This window comes from Balaenoptera physalus, assembly GCF_965194825.1.
Source record: "Balaenoptera physalus genome assembly, chromosome: 17".
Lineage (NCBI taxonomy): Eukaryota > Metazoa > Chordata > Mammalia > Artiodactyla > Balaenopteridae > Balaenoptera > Balaenoptera physalus.
Genome location: NC_138895.1, coordinates 76533564 through 76557125, shown reverse-complemented (window position 1 = coordinate 76557125; position 23562 = coordinate 76533564). Strand labels below are relative to the sequence as shown.

The 23562-nt window shown below is 46.5% G+C and overlaps 1 protein-coding gene across 1 annotated transcript in view; it reads left to right on the top strand.

Moving 5' to 3' along the window:
- The window catches only part of HHLA1 (HHLA1 neighbor of OC90), a 36386-nt gene extending 18621 nt beyond the window's left edge, over window positions 1-17765 (top strand). Inside the window, exons 10-14 of the mRNA XM_082433885.1 lie at window positions 983-1281; window positions 3004-3360; window positions 6486-6621; window positions 8027-8183; window positions 10811-17765. Coding sequence (XP_082290011.1) covers window positions 983-1281; window positions 3004-3360; window positions 6486-6621; window positions 8027-8183; window positions 10811-10946 — 1085 coding nt within the window. The 3' untranslated portion in view covers window positions 10947-17765. The remainder of the gene's footprint in view (window positions 1-982; window positions 1282-3003; window positions 3361-6485; window positions 6622-8026; window positions 8184-10810) is intronic.
- The last annotated feature ends 5797 nt before the right edge of the window (window positions 17766-23562 follow it).

The following is a 23562-nucleotide window of genomic DNA, read 5'->3' as shown; positions in this document are numbered from 1 at the left end:
CTGTAAAGTTTTCCCAGCAACAACTGCTTGAGAAGAGAGAACATATGAACAATTTGACACAAAGGTGATGTGTTTGATAGCCAGTCACCTGGCTGAGTGATAGTTTGATTGGCAGGCACTCAGTCCCACGTCCATTAATCTGAGAGCAAGGACCGGGCTTCTGGTGCATGTGGGGTGATATTGAGCTCAGAAGTAAGGCACGAGAGAGGAAATGAGGCTGCAGGGCCACCTTCTGCAATTGCACTGGTTGTGCCCAACACACAGTTACCTGCCAAAGGGGCAAGTAGGGGCCGAAATCCCACCTGTCTGCAGGCCAGGCTTTGTCCACCCAGAGGAGGGGACCTTATGGGCTAGTGAGAGCCTGTCCTATCCTAACATGCAGCCTCCATCCCCTAAGCCTTCCCGAGGTAGGCTTAATGAACACTTGGACCTCTTCCTCCTTTTCCTCATGGAACATCCAAGAGCACTGTGTAGATCTCCTTCTGAATTAAGCCTTCCTTCTGTCTCTGTGGGGACCCATCTTTCAAGTGGGTTTCTTACAGGCAGCCCCTAGTTCCCCCAAATTTCACCTCTGGCCCCTAGTCATACCCACAGGGCACATGAGCAAAGCTAATCCCTCTTCCTGGGACCAGTGCCAGAGCTGTGGCGGGGTTGAGGGTTGCGAAGTGGGCAAGGACCCTGACAGGATCCAGGTTCTGTTCAGGAAACACCTCAAGTGTCTGATGCTTTTTGGCCTGGTAGCTTTGCATTCTGTGCACATTGCTTTTGCCCGTGGCATTTTCACCCCTCAATATTTTAGCTTGATCTGTCATTCAAGGAGAAACCCTCCTCTTGGTGACGTAACGTACTGCTCCGAGTAAGGTTGGAACCTCTGCATTCTGTATATTTGCTGTCCAGTGACCTTTCAGTGGCTCGACAGTTCTCTGTGTGCAAAGTGTCAAGCATAGTAAAGCTGCCATTGACTGTCTCCTTGAATGTGCAGCTACCAGGGGGACGGCCCTGACTTCACAGCTCACACCCGCAAGCCAGCAAACACTACCAAGGACAAGCCCCCCACGTGGATCCCAGAACGCGGGAGTGTCTGCTCTGAGAAGCTCTCCCGGGACAGAGTCAACCCCTCCTTCAGAGGGAGAGCAGACCATGAGCACAAACAAGCGTCCTGAGGGTCACAGCAGAGCCATGGCCAGAGCTACCACCACCCTGGACAGCGCCTCTCCCACCCTCCCAGCCTGGGGTGAGATTTCTCACCCCTTCCTCTCCCGTCCTGTTTCTCCCCGCACTTCCCTCTAGGCTCAGATAAATAAGTGAAATCCTTCCTTTATCCCTTCTCCACCAACCTCTTTGTTCAGCAGCCCTTTAATAAGAGATAGATGTGAACCAGTATGGGTGTGATACCTATAAGCAAAGGCAACAAATGTCACTGGCATAATGTCTTTCTAACATTTAATTTTATAATTTTTTATTTTGAAATAGTTTAAGACTCACAGGAAGCTGCAAAAATAGTACAAAATTCCCTCATACCCTCCACCCAGCATCCCACAGTAGTAATATAAATGTGATATATGGTAACATCAGGTATTTTTATTTTAACAGAGCTGGTAGCAATATCTCTCCTGAAATTCACACTAAATGGTGAAATGCAGTCAACATTTTATGGCAGGCAGGGTTAGGTTAATTTGTAGCTGGCTGGATAATGTTGCCAAGAATATGTTAATGACTTGATGCCAGTGTAAAAAGCTGCTGCTGCTGACCTGCTGAGAAGTTCTTCTTTTCCCATCATTTTTGTGAACACTGATTAGTGGTTTTGTCACTGAAGATGTAAAAGGCACGCTTATCCTATTTGCAATAAGAGACAACTGAGATAACGCTTTCATTAAAAGACGATTATGTCTCAATGAGTTCCAACAATGGACCACAGTCATCAGAATACATTCATTCATTCATTCACTCATCAATACGTATATTTAATATCAGACCCCAGGCTAGCTGTCAAAAAACACAGCTCTATCAATGTTCCCTTTCCTTCCTGAGCTCTCAGATCTGGGAGAGAGACATAGACAAGTAAACTGATAGTTTATTATCCAGCCTACAAAGAGCTATTGTCCTGGAAAGCCCAGAGAGGGGGCTCCCCTGAGGAGGTTGAGAACTGATAACAGTCAAGCAGACAGGGAAACAAGAACGAGGAAAAGGAATCAGATTCACTAACTAGAAATTTTTTAGTAATATATCCGCATCAAGACAATTATACAAAATTAGAAAGCTTTCCAGTATAATATGAAAAAAGATGTGATTGCTAGTGGCAAGAAAAGTCATAAAATATCTCGCTATCACTCTGAGAGGGAAAGTGCTAGTTCTGCATGAGAAAAACTACAAAACTTTCAAGAGAGTAATAAAAGCATATTTAAATAAATAAAGGGTTATACCATGTTCTGGATGAGAAATCGGAATAGTTTTAAAATGGCAACTGCTCCCAACTTAACTTATAGATTTAAAATCCTCCCGGGGATAAGTTTCGTAAAACCTGAAAAAAATTTATTTTAATTCTTAACATGGGAATGAACGAGTGAAAACATCTGGCAATTGTGTAAAAGACCAGCGAGGGAAGACTTGTCTTCATAACCGTCCTGTGATATTGTCAGTCAGGCATCATCATTATCGTCACTGCCATTTCAGTGGTAAAGCTGAAAAGAGTTTAGTAACTTGCCCCAGAGTTCACAGCATGGAAGAGGTGGGGGCAGAACTTACACCTCCAGGTCTCCTTACCTGAAACCTTTCCACTGTATCACATGATTAGAGTCGTATTTCTTAAATTTGACAATGTCCACTGTCCTCTGGACACACACCCTAGCTGATTGTTCAGCGTCCTAGGAATTTGGAGAATTTTTAAAAATTAGTAGTTAGGAAAACAAAGTTTAGTGTGGTCCCCTTATGCCAATTCAGGGTAGGGTTGAAGTCCCTGGATTATCTATATTATGCATGTGCATTGCATGTACCCTTTGATTATGTGTCAATGTCTTGTCAGTTTTACATCGGAATCAAAGCGGTCAAGCGTGTAAGTGCCCTGTTACTGTCACTTGTGCAGCTACCAGGAAGGTGGCTGGAATTCCGTGGGTGACAGCCCACAGGCAGGCGTGGGCTTCCACACTACCTGTGCCCTGGGCTCAGGCCACCAGTGAGAAAACACCTGGAGGGCTTCCCTGGGAAACACTTTCCTCCCCGCCGACATCTCCTGCAGAGGCCGAGGAGGCCACGAACACGCGGAGCTTTTCCGAGACTCCTGCCAGGACAGCGGCCACGCCTGGCAGCCCATCAGGGACCAGCCCAACCTCAGGTAAGAGAGGATTCTCACTCCTACTGCACTAATTACATATACAAATATAGTGATATGCACATTAAAATGTAATCATATAATATGAGGAAGGCCTGAGCTCTGAAAAACTGTGTGATTCCAATTTTGTGTTTGTCTATGTATTTATGTGTGTATGCGTGTGCGTGTGTGATACAATACACAGAAAATAAAAAATAAACCAAAATAAGACTGAAAAGAAATTCACAACATGTTAACCTTGACTATATCTGGGAAGTATCAATAGATAAGACTTGATTTTTCTTCACTTCAGTGTCATGAATTTTCCATATTTTCTACTCCTGTAATCAGACACAAATGGTTTACGTGTTTTTAAAATCACTTCCTCTGATCTCTGCAGCCAGAGACCCTTCTTCTATGCTTGTGTTTTCAATGGATCGTAACATTCATCACTGCTGTGCTGTTAGGGGCCACGAACTTGACCTTTCTCCCCTCTGGACCATGCTCTCTTTAAAGGCCTGTGTCTTTACTCTCCAGTTCCCATGAAACACAGCAGACATTCAGTAAAAGCTTGCTGAATTACCTGAATTTCTGAAGAAGTAGAGAGGAAGAAGTAAATGAGTTTCAAAGGGTGCAAATGTAAAGTCTTAACTTTAGGTGCAAAATCTCAATTGCACAAACAGGTCTGGGAATGCAACTGATAGCTTAAATCGGAGAAACACCTGACATAATGGCATCGGGAAAAATACAGGCTAACATACTTGGGTTTGGCCAACAGGCAACAGCAGCCAGCAGAGCCCTGAGGCTTTGAGCTCTGGCCTTTATTTCAGACACAGTAGCGTTGAAATCTTGACTCCACCACTGCTGTCTCCTTAGGCAGTTCTTTTGATTTCTCTGAGTCCTGGTTTTCTCATCTTCGAAACGGGGAAGGTGATGCTTACTTTTCAGAGTGGTTGTGCTGATTCAGTTAAGTGATGTCTGTAAGGTGTTCAGCTCCACACGGAGCACCTTGGAATCCCTCAATCAATGGCAACGCCTACTGCCCTGTCCTACTGCCCCCAGGGCGACAGCGTAGCAGCCAGCTTCAGGACACACGCTCAGGAGGGTAGTGGCAAAGCGGATGTCAACCAGAGGAGAGCGTGTGTCTGCTTTTGCCCTCGGCCCCTTGCAGCTCTAATCCTCTGCGATTCTGCAGTCATTTAGTTAAACTGTGAACAGTGACCACAGACAAGTCAGCTCTGTGTTTGGGTTAGAGTTAAGGCTGCTTATCTTCCAGAACTACATAGAAACACACCCAGGCAGCAAGCGTCAGCGGTGCCTTCTGTGTTCAGGGGCTTACAGTCAGTGCCTGGAAGGGAATCCAAAGAGGATGCTGAGGGTTTCCCTGGTGGTGCAGTGGTTAAGCATCCACCAGCCAATGCAGGGGACACGGGTTCGAGCCCTGGTCGGGGAAGATCCCACATGCGGTGGAGCAACAAAGCCCGTGCGCCACAACTACTGAAACCCACGTGCCTAGAGCCTGTGAGTCACAACTACTCAGCCCACATGCTACAGCTACTGAAGCCTGTGCGCCTAGAGCCTGTGAGCCACAACTACTGAGCCCACGTGCCACAACTACTGAAGCCCACGCACCTAGAGCCCGTGCTCCGGCAACAAGAGAAGCCACCGCAATGAGAAGCCTGCGCACTGCAACGAAGGGTAGCCCCTGCTCGCCGCAGCTAGAGAAAATCCCGCACACAGCAACAAAGACCCAACGCAGCCAAAAATAAATAATAAATAAATAAATAAATAACAAAAAACACAAAAAACCAAAGAGGATGCTGACCGGCTCTGAGAAAACCACCAGGTTGCCCGCTGGAGTTGGGCCTCCTGCCCATAGTTATCTGTTTGTAAATATGTCATGCTGCCCATCTCTGCTACTGAGGCAGTTGAACTCAATGCTGCCACACCCACCATCCCAGCAGAAGAGCCTAATAAGGAACAAGCAGGATTGCAACACTGTACTGGGTCCAGCCCAGGCTCTGAGACCTCACCCCACCCCTCCACGTCTTCCTTCAGACTCCAGCCATAGCAAAAGGCCTTCCACTCACGTCTCTGAGTCTTTGCTTATTACGCGCTTTCCTCTGCTTGGAAGGCCTGTTCCCCTCACCTACAGCTATGCTTCTCCATCCCAGAGAAGATGTCCCCTGCCCCATCCCCCATCCCCGTGCTCCTGTTGCACCCCCAGCCTCACCCCTTTCCTTCCGCTTAACCACACGAGTGAAAGTGCCTGTTTCCACTTCCTCTCCCTCATTTTCTATAAGAAGGCTGCTTTTCTGGTTTTGCCAGAGGCATGCATCTTGACAGCAGGATCACTTGCCAAAGTGGTCCTTAAATCAGGACTTCATGAACAGGATCAAAAGAATTGTTGAGATGAGCCTACATTCTATCATGATGATGCTGGGCAGTGCATAGGGGTGGGGATGGGGTAAGCGTGCACACCAAACTCAGGTGAATGAAGAGCATCTCGTGTCCTCTTTGCCTAGGAGCACCGTGCTCGGACATGGCCCACTCAAGTCCACTCCTCTCCCATTTCATACCAGTGTTAGCGGGTTTCCAATGGCACCAACACACTGTATCACAGTTACTGATGGGACTCGCCCATTTCCTCCTCAACACTGGGGGTGCCTCCATTGTAGAGTCTATTTCTTACTCGTTTCTGCATCCTCAGCAACCCCCAGCTACCTGGCTTGATAAGCAGCAGTGGATGAACAGGGCAGGACTGGTGGCAGGGGGCCTCTTCTGCTCATGCATCCTTAGAAGAAACTCAAGCTCACCTCTCTCTCCTCTCATCCCAGGCTCACTCACCCCTGGCACACAGACTCCAAGCCCTACCAAGGCTCCGGCCCCCAGATATCCACAGGCAGGTAAGAATGTGGCCCTGGAAAGAGGAACCCAATACCCCAGGTGGAAAATATTGTTTAGGGGCAGGGGTGTGACGGGACAGGGGTGCCTGTAGGCAGACTAAGCTTGTTATTGTATTTTATTGGTTCTAGCAGGAGGAGAGGCAGGAGAACTAAGTCTCGCTGTGCTATTAAATCACCCTATGATCTTGCATAAATCACTTTCTCTTTCTTGACTACAATTTCCCTATGGATTTATAGAACTCTTTATCTTTAAGATGCCATGATTCTCTGCTTGTGTGTATACCCCAGGTCCATTTCATTTTGACCTTTGCGAGGCCATTGTTGTCCTTGCAGGTGATCTCCCTGCTGCGTGGTCCTTTACCCCTGCAGAAGAGCCAGCCCTCATCCCAGGACCCCACCAGGTTTCAAGTACGTACCAGTGCCCTGTCGCTCCTATAGCTTTTGTTTGTTTTGGACGAAGTTGTGTAGTATAATAAAAAGAGGTTTGTTTGATAAATTTAGATTCAGACTGCTGGGATCTGAATCCTAGCTCTGCTATTTACTGGTGAGGTAACCTCCTGCGCTCAAATTCCAGAATTCAGTTTCCTCCGCTGTATAGCAAGAATAATAACAATTATCGTGGGCACTAAAAATGTCTTACCTCTGCAGGGTTTTGTATTAGGTAAGATAATGTGTGTGGAAGTGATTTGGAACTGGAGAGCTCCATATAACTTAATTCAATCAACTTTTATTGCATGGACACCCATTGAGAATGTGCTGTACACTTTGTAAACGGAAGCTGTTCTTACAATGAGCATGATGTTAGCAGAAAGAGGGGAAGGAAAAAAGGATGACTCCAAAAGTCCACCCCCAGCCACTGGGTGCCATTTACTTCTATTCCGTGTGAAAGGACATTCCTGTACACTTCATTCTTACGGAATTCTAGGGGAATCCCTCTCCTGGGCTTGGACGTGGGATTTCAGGACTCCTGACAGTGGCTCAGGACTTGGAGTTTCTGTGGTTTACGCTGCATTTTTCCAATTTTTGGTTGTCAAACTCTCCTTTTTTCCTGTGGAGCCAGTTTCCATGAGAGAGAAATTGACACAAAGTGAGTCCTTCAAAGCTGATTGAGTCCTCAGGTCCCTCCCACTCCTAGATGCCTTTCAATATTATTTTCCTGAATGGTCCTGGACCTGAATGTTCTAGTCATATGTCAACGGGGCATTATTAAATTGCTGGACCCTGCACCGTCTCCTTTTTCATATCACCTAAGATCTGCCTCAGCCCCATTCTCAACCTGCAGTGGATGGTGAATGGGCCTTTCAGGCACAAAGACGTGATTATGTTACCATAGGAAATTATAGCCCTGTTTTCTCCAGGTTCTAAAGAAACACAGGAGTGGTGCAGATGGGGGCAGTCATCAGACTGAGTTTTAGAAAATAAGTTGACTATATTTATCTGTATCTTTATCTATATCTTTATCTGTATCTATATCTATATATCTATCTCTGTATGGCTCCATCCATCCATCCATCGTTCCATCCATCTAATGAGAAATATAAAATTTTTCATTAGAACTTTTATTTTTAATAAAATTTCAGTGAGACCATCTCTGATTTCTTCCAGGAACCAGACCCCCTCCTTTCTCTACCTATCTCTGGGAAGTCTCACAGCAGCTTTACCAGACATGGTGAAGCAAGGCCATGTGTACCTGTTGGTCTCGAGCTACCTGAGATCAGGGGCAAGACAGTATTCACTCAGCACAGTCCCTGACAAAGGGAAGATGCTTGCTAAATTCTTGTTGATGTGAATGGTCTGGGATTGCATCTTCTAGGGTGTCCTGAGCCGCTCCTCAAGGAGGGGGCCATGACCCCTGCTCCCCTCACGCTGGCCATCCAGAAGCTCAACCCTTGCCTGATGGAGCTGTGCCGCTTTTTCCAGCAATGCCTCTGCATGAGCCAGAAGAGAGACCCCAGGATGGAGGCAGTGAGGTAACCTGAGCCACTCACTGCTTTCTACATTCAGTATTTACAGGCTTCTGATTCTGCTTGGCTCCTCTGCAGGCCACTAAGTGACGAGGCATTAAGTAATCCACACACAGATGACAGGGGAACCTCAAGGAATGCACACACCAGTGAGTCCTCTATTGCACTGTCACCTCCTTGAGAACCAGGATGAAACCTCATTCCTTTCTGGGTCCCCAGAGCCAAGGGCGGGCCACGACACAGTCAGTGCTGTCAAGTTGACTTGTGTTGTGTCACATCTGCTGGAATAATTACAGAGGATTTTGCGTGGTCCCGGAACCCCAATGCCCTCAGCCTGGCACGATTTGCCAGAAGAGACTAATCAGAGGTTATGTCCACCTAAATTCCAGTTTTTTCATAAATCCCTAAGCAGTCATTTGCTGACTCAATAATAAAGATGTAAAAGGAAAATTAGAAGGCAGACCCCATCTTATATTAAGAAGGACTAGGTGTGGACGTTTTCCTGCCCAGGAAAGCTGACACACTGTCCTTTCTTCTGGGATTTATCCTTGGCTGTAAGCCCAGAGCCAAACAAGGTAGATGAATATTTCTGCTCCAATAGTAGGAGGCCAGTCTCTCAGATCTTTAAAGTTATTTTCAAAGTCTACTTACGAGATCTTTCAGCTTTTTAAATGCCCATTATCCACGGGCTCTGAGCCCCTAGTTCAGGTTGGCAGCCTTTTTCCATCACTCTTTCCTGGCCCTGGTCTTGGATCTCTCAACCAGAGTGGACGCTTCTTCCATCCAGAGAGGGAAATAAGCAAGATTCGTAGACCTGAAGGTGTTAGCCAGCAAGGTGGAGGCATTTCTCCACAGCACAGGCTGATCCTAAAGAAGAGGACATTTTGCAACAATACTTTCCTACTTGATCAGCCCACTATTCCTTCCTTCTTTCTCTATCGAGCTCTTTGTATCAATAACAAGTGTCAAGTCTCCACTATGTATCAATTTAACACTGAGCCGAGCCAGCTGGATATAGAGACAAATCAGAAATAAACCCAGAAAGTGAGGATTTCATAGCTGGGGGGAATAAATGGTCATAAACACACATTAAAATATGACATAGTAAGTGACAAAATCAAGTCACGCACACAGGAAAAACCTATTAATCTCATACCCTTGGAAGAAAATCAAATTTGAACAATCCATATTGCATATTTGCTGGAAGGATAATGAGGAAGGCAGACATTTCCAGAAAGAAATTTGAGTTTAAATTTAGAGAAATGAAGCATCTGTAAAACTGAGCTTATCCCTTCTTTTCCCTTTAAGTTAATAGTGAATTGTTCTATAATCGTATAGTAAGCATTGAATATGGGATAAGAGAAACAGAGTAGGAGGCTGGCATTACTCAGTGTGCTTGTTGAATAGGACAGCCCTTGTGGTCAAAAAAAAATCGTGGTTTAGTGGGGCAGTTGGCCATGTGAAGAGACAAATTACAAAGAAGTGTGACAGATGCTATAGCAGATACAAGCTCTACTATACAAGCTCGTATAGCAGAATACAAGCCATGGGACCCCAGAGGAAATAGCTAATAGGGCTTATGGAGGAATAGGAGTTTGTTAGGCAAAAAATGGGAGAGGCCACTCCAGGCAAAAGGTGGAGAGTGAGAGGCAGACTGGAACATCTCAGGACCACGGAGAGTTCCATGTGGCTACAGCAAAAATGGGAGGCCACTGCCCCGGCATATGTCCCTATTCAGGAAACCTTGCCTTTCCCAACATCTACTTGGGTCTTGCAAATGAGTTTTGACTTTTCCCAGAGTTCCAGCAGCAACATCTCTGTGCCTCGGTTTCCAGAGTTTTATAGTGTCCTGTAAATTGAGGGTGACAGAACTTGGGAAATCTTTACAGCCAGCTTTACATGAGCAATTAGTTGCTCCCCAGAATATGCGAGAATCACAGAATGATACAGATGGAAGAGAAGTTAGAGAATATTTAGCCCAACCTCCTCATAGCTCAGGCGAAGGATTGAAAGGGAATTGGGTTCCCAAGAGTCCTATGTGAAGTCAGTAACACAGCCTGTACTGAAAACTCTTTTTCCTAATGACATGCGTGACCTTTTCACTGAAGCCTTTTGAAGCAATCCCTGCGGCCACCAGCCAAGAGCAGGATATTATTTTGCTAAGTATTTGCTGCATTGTTAACTATAACAGCCCCGCACTCTTATTCCACCTCACACAAAAATAAACAAATAAACATCATTGATCCAGCACCTATGATAAGCCCGGCACCACTGGGCAACTTTGCAAATGTTATCTCATGTCATCCTCAGGATATGTTACGAGTGTAGATTCTATTATTGCTTCTCGTTTATATATGAAAAAACCAAGGCCCAGAGAATTAAGTAATCAGCCTGAAAGTCATACATTCTAATAAGTAATGATGGTAGAACTAAAAATAAGTCTTTCTGACTCTGAAGTCTAAGCTTTTTCCTACTCAGACTCATTCTCTCCCTCTCCTCCTACAGCCTATAAAGATGGAGAGGGAGTTCCTTGCTATGAATATTCAGCCATTATGATTTTTTTTTTTAGTATGGTTCTCTTCTTATAGCCACAAAGGATAGTAATTGCGTTCAACCCTGATTTAAATCTTTAGGTATTGTCTTGAATACTATTCCTGGTTTCTGAAGAATGCAACATACATCTGTCAGAGGGTGAAAAGGGTGTTCCACTCACACAGTAAGTACACAGCCGGACTGTATTGTAAATCGCGTTCTATGAAAAGGTTCTAGAACTCTGAGTGATGTTCCTGCCTTAGCACGGGGTCAGTAGGAGGAAGTATAACTCATCTAGTGATCGTGAATCCTAGACAAAAAGAGTCTAGGGTATTTCTGAGTCCCCTTCACCTAACAGTTTGAAAAAAAAAAAAAAGCAGGAGTCAGCCCAGCCAAACACTGTTGCTTTCTCTGTGCTCTTGGGCAAGCTTCTTACCCTCTCTGAGTCCCCATGTAAGCTAAAAAGACAAAGACAAATGAAACAGGAGACAATCACCATGTAAGCACTCAAATTCCTGACCAAAGCAAAACGTATACAAATAATTCAAGAAGAAGAAGGCAGCTTGAAGTGCTAGAAGTGGATGTGTATGGTACCTCTGTCCTTGTCCTTATGGCATCTGAGCCCCATTTATTCTCAGAGATGCCAGACATCTTCTTTTTTTCTTCTACTCCTGCTGACAAAAGTGGCTGACATAGTCTGTCCGTTCCCAAAACCAATAGTTTGGCCATTTTATTGTGCCATCTTCCTGAACTGTCTGGTCAAGGACTCTGGCTTTCTGAAAAGCACGGAACCAGGTTGAAGTCTGTGAAAAATCCTTTCTAAGTATAACCCAAATATAAGCCAGGTGGTCACATGGCCATGCTTTACGTGACAACAAACAATCAAGCAAAAAACAATTCAGCTGCCCAGTCCTTCCTTGTGGCTTTTGAAGAATATCAAATGAGATCCATGATAACACTTCATAGAAACTCTTCTTATTCTTTTTGCCCCTCCATTATCTCTCACTTCCCACAAGCTACCATCTCAAAACCTCTCTTTAGGCTTTATTTTCCAACGCATCACTCAATAACTTTCCTAAAATCAAGCTTTCTGGCTCTTTCTCTGTTTCCATATATCTCCTCTGATTATTTTCTTTTCCTTTTGCCTTTCACTTTTTTATCTCTCAAAAACAGCTTCCTTATTTCTTATACAAATCCATCACCCCGCTTCCGCTGTCTTTTCCTTCCACCGTCACCTTTATCCTGCATCATAAAAACCAAGCATTTGGACTGGGGGTGTTGGAGGGGCTCAGGAGTCAAAAATAGAAATCTATTTACCTGGTGTGGGGAGAGGGAATGGGAAATCTTGCAAACTGCTTATTGACTAGCTCCTCTATTGTCCTCACCACATTAAAATCTCCACACAAACAGCATTTTACATTTACGGAACATCATAATGAGTTCAGATTAGCATTGTGCAAACTGGGGAGATGAGGCTGGTACAGCTGGGTGTTAGAAAAACATCACTGGGCAGAGACTGGCGAAATGAGGCTTGCTCTCAACACGACTTTTCTGCTAACTAGCAAGGGGGTCTTGCACAAGTTCCTTCATTCTCTGACGTTGACTCTGAGTAACACCCTGTCCTGTGCACTGCCATATACTGGTCCCCTGGGAAGAGCCTGAGCCATCGCTGGTGCTGTCAGAATTTATGTCTCTGTAGCATTTCCTTCTCCATACCGTGAGTTCCGTCTCTTTTTTTTTTCCAGCCTTAAAACAAAAATGCCTCGAGAATATCTGCAAGTCTGTTTGAAGTCTTGAAAAAGCAATGGGACCTAACAGTAAGTTGGGCAACATCTGTTCAGCCTGGCCCCTGGCCCAAGTTGGCTGCATTTGCAGAATTCACCCAGGCTGCAGCCAGATCATCAATTAATTGAATGTGGGTCTTTTTGGAAGCAGCCATTCTTTCTCTCCTGTGAATCTGTGAAAGGTATTGAATGTGGAAGACCACACGTTAGAGCTCTCACAGTCAATGCAGTGATGCTCACTCCCTTGCCTGCTCCAAGGTCATGGACACCTAGTAGCTACGCTCGAGGGACTCCCATGATGACTGAGACTGAAGAACTGGGATGTGGGGTGCCATGCTAGCATGAACAAACCAGTCCAGGCACTGAGACTCTGACCTAGTCCCTGAAGTGGCTTAAATTTGGGACTGCAGGAAGACAACACAAGGATAAATGAGGAAAGCTGAACGCATCCTCTGGAGAGAGTCACATATGATTTCTCTATACAGTTTATTCAAACTCGCTTATCTACAACTCATCAGACTTGCTGTACTATCGATCCAGATAACCTTCCCAGCCCCCTAAACAGGAGGCGATGAGAACCTTCCCTCACGAGGAGGTAGAGAGTGTTGTTTTGTTGATGTCTGGTCTGGATTTCTCTTCTGTGTGTCCCACTGGATTTGGGGGTGCCCAAGGGCGCTCTCAGGTTTGATGATGTAATGATAGGCCTCACAGAAGTCAGAGAAGTTCTTATAGTCACCTTTACCATTGACGGCAGCAAAAAGAGAGAGATTAAGGTCGGCCAAGGGAAAAGGTGCAGAGGGAAGAGTCCAGGCACAAGCTTCTGGTTGTCTTCTCCAAGTGGACTCACGTGGACAGCACTGAATTCCTCCAGCAGTGATGTGGGACAGCGTGTATGGAGTACTGTCAACCAGGAAACTCATCCGAGCCATGGAGTCCAGGGGTTTTACTGGGGGTCAGCCATGCGGGGACATGAAGTGCCCACATGGCTGAGCTTAGTTACTCAGGCTCCAGCCCCTCCAGAGGTCAAGCTGACACTGTGTGACTCATGGCACCCACTACAAATCACCTTGTTAGCTTAGACTACCTGGCATGGTCCAAAGCCCCAGGTATACAAAGACGTTTATCAAGCAATATATTCCAAGGGTTTAGAGGTTATGTCCTAGGAACTGTTCAAGGACCAGACCTTTCTTTGGCAGTTGCATGGTTTGAATGCCCTCCTGAGTCAACCTTCTACGACACGATCACACAATGAGCCATCCCCCTCATGGGATCAGGTCCCTGTATGCTATTTCCATGTCTGTGTTTGCTCCAGTATCTCTGTAAATGTCGAGTGTCTACGCAGAGCGTTACTAAGCTCTCTCCAGCGGCCCCACCTGGACCCCCTCATTCCTCACTGCAGGGACGGCTTCCCTCCACTAACTCACCTTGCACGCTGCCGAACATCAGCCTTCCCTCCTTTATGATCTATGCCCGCCACTTTCCAAGTAGCAGCCAAGTGGAGACAGTTTTCCCCCATCGGAAGACCCTGCGTGTCCTTGCACATGAACATCAGGTTCTTTCGTGAGGGAAGTAGCCCAATGCTTCCCTCTCTGGTCAAACACAGAAAGACTTATTGTTAATCCCCAGGACACTTGAGGGGCCCTCAGCGTTACGCAAATGTCAAGCTCATAAACAGCTGTGGTCGGGCCTCCTAGGGCCTGCAAAGGGTCCCTTGTTTGCAAAGCTGAGGAGGATACAGTAAATTTGCTAAGGCAAAGGGATTTGTACCTGGATAGGAATCAAGAAAACAGCACCATTCATTAAGTGTGGGTTAATCTGACCCGACCCTCTGCGATGGATCAAATTGATATTACTTAGGGACCTTTGGCAGGAAATGATCCCTGAGGTTCCACAGAGAGTAATTTATCATCAGGGAAAGTAGAGGATGGACTGATGAATGACTTGGTCCCGACCCCCGGCTATCCGCTTGTGTGGAACCCGTCAACCATCCTTCAGGGATAATGATTACGCACGACCACAACTTTTAAAAGCCCGAGTGTGAGGGACGTCTGAGGCCCACGCAGCGGGGACAAAGGCTCAGAGCACCACATGGGACCGGTTTTCTAGGGTCACACTATCCCAACAGCAGCCATGCGGGAAGTAAATAGGGTTCAAGGAAAACTGACCGGAGCCTGGAGTCCACGGTCTCCTGGAGTGTAAGGGGAGGTTGACCCCTCCTGGGCTGAATAAGTCCAGATGTGGCGGATGCCTAGGGCGATGAGGAGGCCTCAGGGGGTGCTTCCACCCTGGCGTTCCTATTCATTTGTGCATATGCGGCCACCAGTGGTTTACTGATGAGGTAAAGAGATAGGACAGTTATGGTGCCCCAGCCAATGAAGGGGACCATGCAGCTACACAGGTAACATCATTAACCAGGATTCTTCCTGGAGGCAAAGCACAGGTGCATTTCTGTCTATTTCCCTCAAGTCCAAAAGACTAGCTAAACTAGCAAGAGAAAGAAAGGAAGGGGGAAGGAGAGGGGGAGGGGAAAAGGGAGCAAAAGGGATTCCATGTGTGTTTCCTAGTCCCGTTGCGTGTCTCTATGTGTTCGTGTGTGCATGTTGCTATGTCCACCTATTCTGAATAGGTGCCCTGTGTTGGGGGCTCGTGTGAGTGAGGAAATAGGGTGTTATCATAATGCAATCTTAAATTTTAAACTCCCATACAACAGCCTTTATTCTCTTATGTCTGAGTTCTTGTGAAAACTTTGATTCTCACCCTGTTCCATCAACAGAGAAGGAAAAGGCCAAGGTTCCAGGGATATTGTAGGCCAGTGGTTCTCAATCAGAGGTGATCTGGACCCCCAGGGATGTTTGTTTGGCAATATCTAGAGACATTTTTGTTTGTCACAACTTGGGGAGGGAGACTGCTACTGGTATCTAGTGGGTAGAGCCCCAAGATGCCGCTAAACACCTTACAATGCACAGGAGACCCCAACAGCGAAAACTTATTTGGACGAAAATATCAATAGTGCTAAGGTTGAGATACCCTGTTGTTGGCTATGGGAAGAAGATGAGCTTCTCAAATCCCGAGAAATGTCTAGAACAACACACTTATGTAGATTGTTATTACCCCTTGGCATTGAGCAGAACTTAGGCTCTGGAGATGCTGAAAAGATGAATTTTGCCACATTGATCCATCTACCCCCCCTTGACGTAATCGTTTTAGAGATGGTGCGTCTTCTGTATTAGTGAGAAAGGATGGGCACGGCATAGCTTCATTCCTCTGTGCACGTGAGATACTGAACAATAATTAATGATCTATAAACAAAGCTTCGATGCACAAGGACAACTAATGATTTGAAGAAACCCTTCAGTGGGCTCTGTAAAGGCTCAGCTCTTCCTGGATTTGATCACTGGATGAGCCCTGGTTCTCCAGGAGGCAGTGGTGGAGGGAACAGCTCACAGCCAGGTTCACCTGTAAGCCAAGAATGGTCCCATCACACGTGAGCTCGGATTCACTCCTCAAACCTCGACGACCCCTGTTTGTCTCATCTGTAAAATGGAGCTAGTGCTGCATCCTACCACTGTCAAGATGATAAGGACAAAATCCTGTCAAAACATTTATGGCGCACAATAGGCTTTCAATAAATGTTGTCTCTCCTTGTTAAATCTGCAAAGGAAACAGTTCCTGAGGGGGCTATCAAGGAAAGAGGAAGAACTAGGATTTAATGGGCCCCGCTACCATCCAGGCACTTTACCTGGCTCACCTCATTCTCACGGTCCTCGTGGGATTACTCCCCATGGCTGCAGAGTCAAGGCTGAGCAGTGACAAGCTCCAAGCTCCATATCCCTCTGGCAAGGAGTAAGCAGGATGGGCACTGGAACCTAGGGTGTCTGATTTCAAAGCCCCATCTCGCCCTACCCCCCAGCTTGTGCAGAAAACCCCTAAAGGAAAGAGGTATCAAATTCCCAGGCCTGAGGCCAGGCACATACAAGAAGAATCACCCCAGAGACCCTCTTGCTGGAAAATTAACTAGACTAGACAAAGCCAGCCCTTTTCCTGGAGGGAGAGCTCTTGTGAATTTCGTTGGCGCTCCCCTGATGACCCCGAGACATAATCTCTGGGCCTCCAAGCCTTTGAGATGAGGAGGGGTGAGTGGAACAGGGGAGCCATTGTTCTCTAATTAGAGCCTGGGTCTCCTCTGAGGCTCAAGATGGGCCTCTTAATATGCAGGCTTCACCTGCTGCAAGCCAGAGCCTTATGATGCCTCCTCCCCCTCAGAGGCAGCCCACCTGCCAAATTCAGGAAAGGCTGTCCTCTTGATATGAAGAGGGGGAGGGGGAGCGCATGACTAAGGGTTTTCCCTGGGGTATAAAGGGCTCGGTCCCCATCTTGTTCAAAGCCAAGGATCGTTCATCCAGCAGCTTTCGAGTGGGACCTTCACGGTAGGCACCCCCTTCTCCTGACTGTGGAGGGGGCCAAAGAGGAAGGAAGGGCGGGATGGAGGGAGGGGGTTAAGAATGGAGGAAGGGGGAGGGAGGGAGAAAAAGAGGGTGGAAAGGATGGAGGGATGGTAAGGGTGGGTGGAACAAAGGGAGGGAGGGAGTTTGCTCTCGAGGGGCGCCTGAGACCAGGATGCTACTCCAAGATGTAGCGAGAAACTCAAAGGCACTCTGAGCTCTTGGACAAAGAGATGCAGTGCCAGAGGACAACATCTGGTGCATTTACCTGGGGAAAAAATCCAGCACAATACATCAATGAGAGTTCTACAAACCTGTGTGGGCCAATGTCTCTCCCTAGGGCACCTGGTGTGGAAATATAACCATCATTAGTCATGGGCCGGCCTTACTAAGCACCTAGTTCATGCTATGCAGGCCCCACCTTGAAGGATTACTCCATTCAATCCTCGTGACACCCTGAGGAAGATAAATGGGCATCTTACTGCCCAGGAAAATGAGTACAAGACAGCTTCAGTGTCTGGCTCCGGGCACTCATCAAGAGAAAGGCGGAGCCTGAGCCCCCTGCCCTACTCCGCCCCCCCCCAACCCGACTCCACCCCAAGTCTGTCCAGCTTTGAAAGGCCTTGCTTTTAGAAACGTCCTAGATGAGGTGGAATCAGTCTTCAGGGAACATCTTGGTGAGCCAGGCCTCCAGTGCACGCAGACCAAGGCGAGGCTTGGGGACCCTCAGTCCCACAAGATGGCACTGCCGCAGGGTCCCTGACAGCCTTGGAGGCCTCCTTAGGAAAAGGCAGTTCTCCTCCAGGTGGACACAGCCCCAGCCCCAAGGGCACCTGACTCTGCCAGCAGAAGGATGCTGGATTTCGGCAGCGGCCCTGAGCCCTCCCACCCCCAGATCCTAATGTGCATGTCCCCCGCCTTCAAGTCTCTTTCCCCATTGTTCAAGGCTGAGCGCTTGCTGCCACCTCTGGCTGCCACCGCAATTTCCCTTTTCTTGGCTCCCAGCTGGGGATTGTCAACTGCAGTGCCACACCACACCCCAGCGAGGCGCTGGCCACCCTGGGGGCCTCTCAAGCAAGTATTGCCAAAACTCTCAACAGTTATACAGTGAATAAAAGTACTAGGCTGCTTGTTTGAGATTTAATGATCAGCATCACAGTTGAGGGTAAAACACCTTGTTACCGAGTCCAAGCTCGCTCTGCTCTCTACAGGACAGGCCAATGAATCCGGAGGCGAGGTGTTGAGGCAGGGAAGACGACCTTATTCGGAAAGCCGTCAGATTGAGAAGATGACAGACTAGTGTCTCAGAAAAACCATCTTATTGGGGTTTGGATGCCAGTTTCTTTTTTTTTAATTAATTAATTTATTTTTTTATTTATTTCTTTGTTTTTTTTCTTTTTCCAGTTTCTTTTATAGCACAGAGAGGGGGAGGAGATGAGGAAGTAAAGTAAGAAGGCCATGACGTTTGCAAATATCCCCTGGAATGGCCAGCCTCGGGCAGGGGATGTGTTAATTTCTTCTTTCTTGTAGCCATCCACAGGTGGACAGGGTCCGGATGTTTTCCTGAACAAAGGCACTTTGGTTTAACATTCAGGCAGAGGGGCAGGGTTCCCCGAGGCAGGCCATTATGTATACACAGTATCCTTTTAGTGAACAAAAGCAGCGGAAAGCAAAGGTTAAAGTAAAAGAAACAGATCCAGCATGTAGTCAGATTTGTCTCTTCCCTGTTACAACCTGGACCAAAGACTTAAGTCGGACTGGCTGACCGCAGTTTGAATCTTGTGCCTGGTGCTGCCATGGTCCCCCTGCCATGGTGCCTTTTGGCAAAGGTGGCCTTGCAAGTTACTGGACCTCTCTGAGCCTTGGTTCACGCTAGAAAGTTCTAGCGTGCCCTTATGAGCCAGTATGGGGAGATGCTTGGTGAAGACCCAAGACAAAGAATGACCCAATCACTGAAAGGTAGTGTTTAAATGAATGAGGTCCTGGAGTTTATAACATCTCTTTTAATTGTGGTAAAATATACATAACATAAAAGTTACCATTTAAAGCATTTTTAAGTGAGCAGTCCAGTAGCGTTAAGTGCATTCACATCGTTGTGCTAACATTACCTCCATCATCTCTAAAACTTTTTCATTTTCCCCAACTGAAACTCTGTCCCATTAAACGCGAACTCCCCATAGCCCCGCCCCCGTCCCTATAACTTACTTTTTATTTATTTATTTTTTTAAAGAATCAATTTTATTTGTTTTTTTATTTTTGGTTGCGTTGGGTCTTCGTTGCTGCGTGCGGGCTTTCTCTAGTCGCGGCGAGCGGGGGCTACTCTTCGTTGCGGCCCTCGGGGTTTTCATTGCAATGGCTTCTCTTGTTGCAGTGCATGGGCTCTAGGCGCGTGGGCTTCAGTAGTTGCGGCACACGGGCTCAGTAGTTGTGGCTCACGGGCTCTAGAGCGCAGGCTCAGTAGTTGTGGCGCACAGGCTTAGTTGCTCCGCGGCATGTGGGGTCTTCCCGGACCAGGGATTGAACCTGTGTCCCCTGCATTGGCAGGTGGATTCTTAACCACTGTGCCACCAGGGAAGTCCCCCTATAACCTACTTTAAAAAAATATTAGACCTGAGTCAAGATTATGTCTGTAATAAGGTCACTTCTGCTCATTTGCATTCTAATAAAATATATGCTTGGAAGTCCAATAAACATTATTTGCGATTCCTATAAACACCACCCTCAGCCTGTTCTTCCCTGAGCGTCAGGATGACCCAAGGGAACATCTCCCTGAAATGCGTATCACAAGAGAAAAAGAACAACATCCATGGTGCTCAACTAGATCTTCTCCTGCATTTCATCCAACAGGGGCTTCTACTCCAACAGGGAATTGGAGCCGTCACTGTAGTAGCTGCTTTTTGTTGAGCCTTTCCTGGTGCCGGATGCTATCATTGTAATTACTGCTGATTCTGAGCCATTTCTCTCCATCAGGCACTTGTACGTGCCCTGCATGGATTAACTCATCCCGTCCTCACAACACCTCCTAATTTATATTGTTAATATCATGAGCACTGGATCTGGCAGTGGGGCATTTTTACCGTAAATTGCTAGTCTCTGAGCCTCCCTGACCTCATTCGTACAAAGAGACTTTGGACTCGATGATTCTGCTGCCTCTTCTGAGCTCAAACAGCTGGCATCCTCGCGCTGTGTGATGGTAACAATTAAAAGTCTGACTCAGTAAGTGCCAGGTAGTGCCACCGGTCTCGGTCATGAGGGTATGACTTCAATAGGGTCCCCTGAAATGCCTTTAGCTGCCACCCACGGAGTTCCCAGGCCATGCCACTTTCCAGCGGGAGAGCCTGTGCCATCAGAGAGCCTGTCTAACCTTGAAAGTTAACCTGCTGTAAGAACTTATGTGGTTAAAAATTGTTATAAGCAGAGCCTCATGTCTGGCAGATAATAAGCAGAGTATTAGAGAATGCTTGAGCTGAGTGTGAATCTCAAAGATCTCACACCCTCTTCTTGTGTATTCATTCAACAAACAGGTATCTTCCAGCCAGCAGAGGTGTGCTGGGCCCTGGAGCAAGTTCACAGAATAGAGATCCTACAACCTACAAATGTCTTCTCCCCCAGGGACACCTTCCCCAGTACCAAGCCCTGTCCACTTGCAGAGCGGCCCACCACGGACCTGGGTACCTATGCTGGGCCACCAGGACACAGGGCAGCCTTTGCCTCTGGGAGAACAAATTGCAGAAATTGCCCCTTCCTCCAGGTTGACACAGCCTTGCAGAGGGCAAGCGTGGGAGTTGAGCACTGGCTGCATTTTCAGCCCCTACTTGCCCACTCAGCACAACACCTTTGCAAAGTGCACAGCATATACAACCTTATTCAGCAGCCCTGTGTGTGCCGCTGGGGTAGCATAATCACTCTGTATTATCATTCAAACTGTGTCCTAAAAACATGTTCTAAAACAGAATATGTATAAGTCAATCATCCGTCTCACATTCCTTTGGGAGTTAGATTCCCAGGGAGCTAAAACTATTCTATTCTAAATCCCTCTGGTCTTTAAATTGTTGCTTCCCTATTAAATACATGGTTGACCTGCTTGAGTCAGTAGACCATAAGTGACTGTTGAAGTTCAATATTGACTGCTCAGATCCCAGGGCAGCTACAGTTGAAATGTGGCAGGTTCTTGACCCCACCCACCTCGCCGCTTCCCCCAAGGCCCTTCCAAAGGCACATTCCTTGAACCGCTAGGACTACCACAAAGTATGCAAAAGCATTGTTTGCTAGCAGGCAGCGCTGCCACGCGATGGCCAGATTTATTCTGTGATGTTGGTACAAAGTTCAGAGCCAGCCCGCTCAAGAATATCCTATGATATCACTTATGGGTGGAATCTTAAAAAATGATATAAATGAACTTATTTACAAAATAGAAATCGACTCACAGATATAGAGAAAAACCTTGTGGCTTCCAAAGGGGATGGGGGGAGATAAATTAAGAGTTTGGGATTAACAGATACACACTATGTATAAAATAGCTAAACAACAAGGACCTACTGTGTAGTACAGGGAACTATACTCAGTATCTTGTAATACCCTATAATGAAAAAGAATCTGTAAAAGTATATATATACACACACACACACACACATATATCTGAATCACTTTGCTGTACACCCAAAACTAATACAACATTGTAAATTAACTATACTTCAATTAAAAAACGGTTTAAAAATTTTTAAGAAAAGAATGCTGCTCGGAATGCTGGTGGGTCATAACGTATGGGTTGCTCAAAATTCAATTTACAAAAGTCAAACTATAGTGCTTGTTAAATTACCACCCTTTCCCATTCGTCTGTGAACCACTCACAGGTAGGGTGTGTTTTCCTCACTTTGCTTTCCTGGATCCTTGCAATGTGCCTGACCCATAATAAATGACCATTGATTTAGTGAGTAAATAAATGAGACCAGAACTATGTCCTCAAGGAGCGCACGGTGAGGTGTCCATTTTACAGATGGATAAACTGAGTCTCAAAGAGGGAACATAATCTCCTTACTGTCGTATTGCTAATAAAGCCGCTGGCAAAGCTGGGACAGAGACACTTTCAGGGCTTTCTCTTTTTCTTGCACTGCATTACGGGACAAACAGCTCCTGTGGGGTCTCGTGTCATGGTTTCTGAAAGCACACTTGACATATTCCGCTGACTTCTCTCCCAGGACGCTGTTCCAGCTGATGCCAGGATCCCACTGTTTGCTCTGCTACCATGATCGTGCTTCTGCTCGTAGGAATGCTGATGGCCTCACATGGCAGTGAGTAACGGTATTTTACTGTATTTCTGGCTTAGTATATAATTACATACAATGAACCCTGGGCTGTCTTGTCAAATTCCATCCGATTTGCTTACTAGTAGTTTTATCACCTTGCCTAATGAGTGGTGGAAATCAAACATGAATGATAAACTCGAGGGTTAATACCGATATTAAAGTTGGTATTTTGAGCATGGACATGTGGGATGGGGGAGAGTGGGCACCAAGGAGAGCAAAGGGCAAGGGTTAGCAAGGTCCTCTCCACCGGGTAGCGCATCTCCTCCCCCGCTGCTCAGGGGCTGCTGTCCCTTGCTTTGCTGATTCCCTTGGAGTGTGTTGGCCTTCCTGACTTGCAACAGCTCCCTTGCCCCTTCTGGAGGCATCTCTGGTGTAAAAGCAAACACTTCCAAACCCACATTCGAAAGTTGGGGCCCACGCCACCAAACCCGAAAGCCATCTAAGTAAGCTCCTTGGCAGCCAGGGTAATAATTCCGAGTTCACTTGGCATCTTAGCTGTGAATCTGAGTCTTCCGGCTCCTTCCTATGCTCTTTCTTATTTGCATATTTATGCAGCTAAACATCCCAAATCACTTCTTTCCTTCCTGCAACTGCTTGGGCACTGTCGTTACTGAGATCACTCATTTATCTTGTCATTTTTCTCCTTCTTTTCCTATATTCAGGTAAACTCTGGACCAACCCACTAACCCTCCCCTCTCTATGGTTCCCTTCCAATCCCAGTAGTGACAGTGAAGCAAAGGGAACCCACAATAGTATTGATTGTTTATCTTGACCAGGACCTGAGTTAGGAGATAATTCAAGAGGTTTGCATGTCGTCCAGAAGCTTGTAGGTTGAAATTAGAATAGAACCACTTTCCATAAGATGCAAAGTCTTCCTTTCAAGTTCAAATCCTTCTAAACACCACCTTGGACCTTTCCTCTGAGACAGAGTGGGTCAACCACTTCCAGAATGTGCTGGGCTTCTATTGATTATTTACTTCCTTCATATGTGGCTTTTTTCTTATTAAAAGTTTTTGGTCGTGACTGGGGTCCCATTGCTAGTGCAACTGGGGCTGATGTATCAGCCCCTCAACCTTTCTCAAGAACTTAAGTGGTCTTGATCAAATACCAACTATGGGACTTCCCTGGCGGTCCAGTGGTTAGGACTACTTGCTTCCGATGCAAGGGGCACAGGTTCGATCCCTGGTTGGGGAACGAAGATCCCGCATGCTGCGTGGCGTGGCAAAAAAAAAAAAAAAAAAAAAGATTCCAGCTATGATCTTGACTCACCTCATCTTTGGTGACAAAATTGTGAAATGTTCTACAATTTTTCCCTAATTTT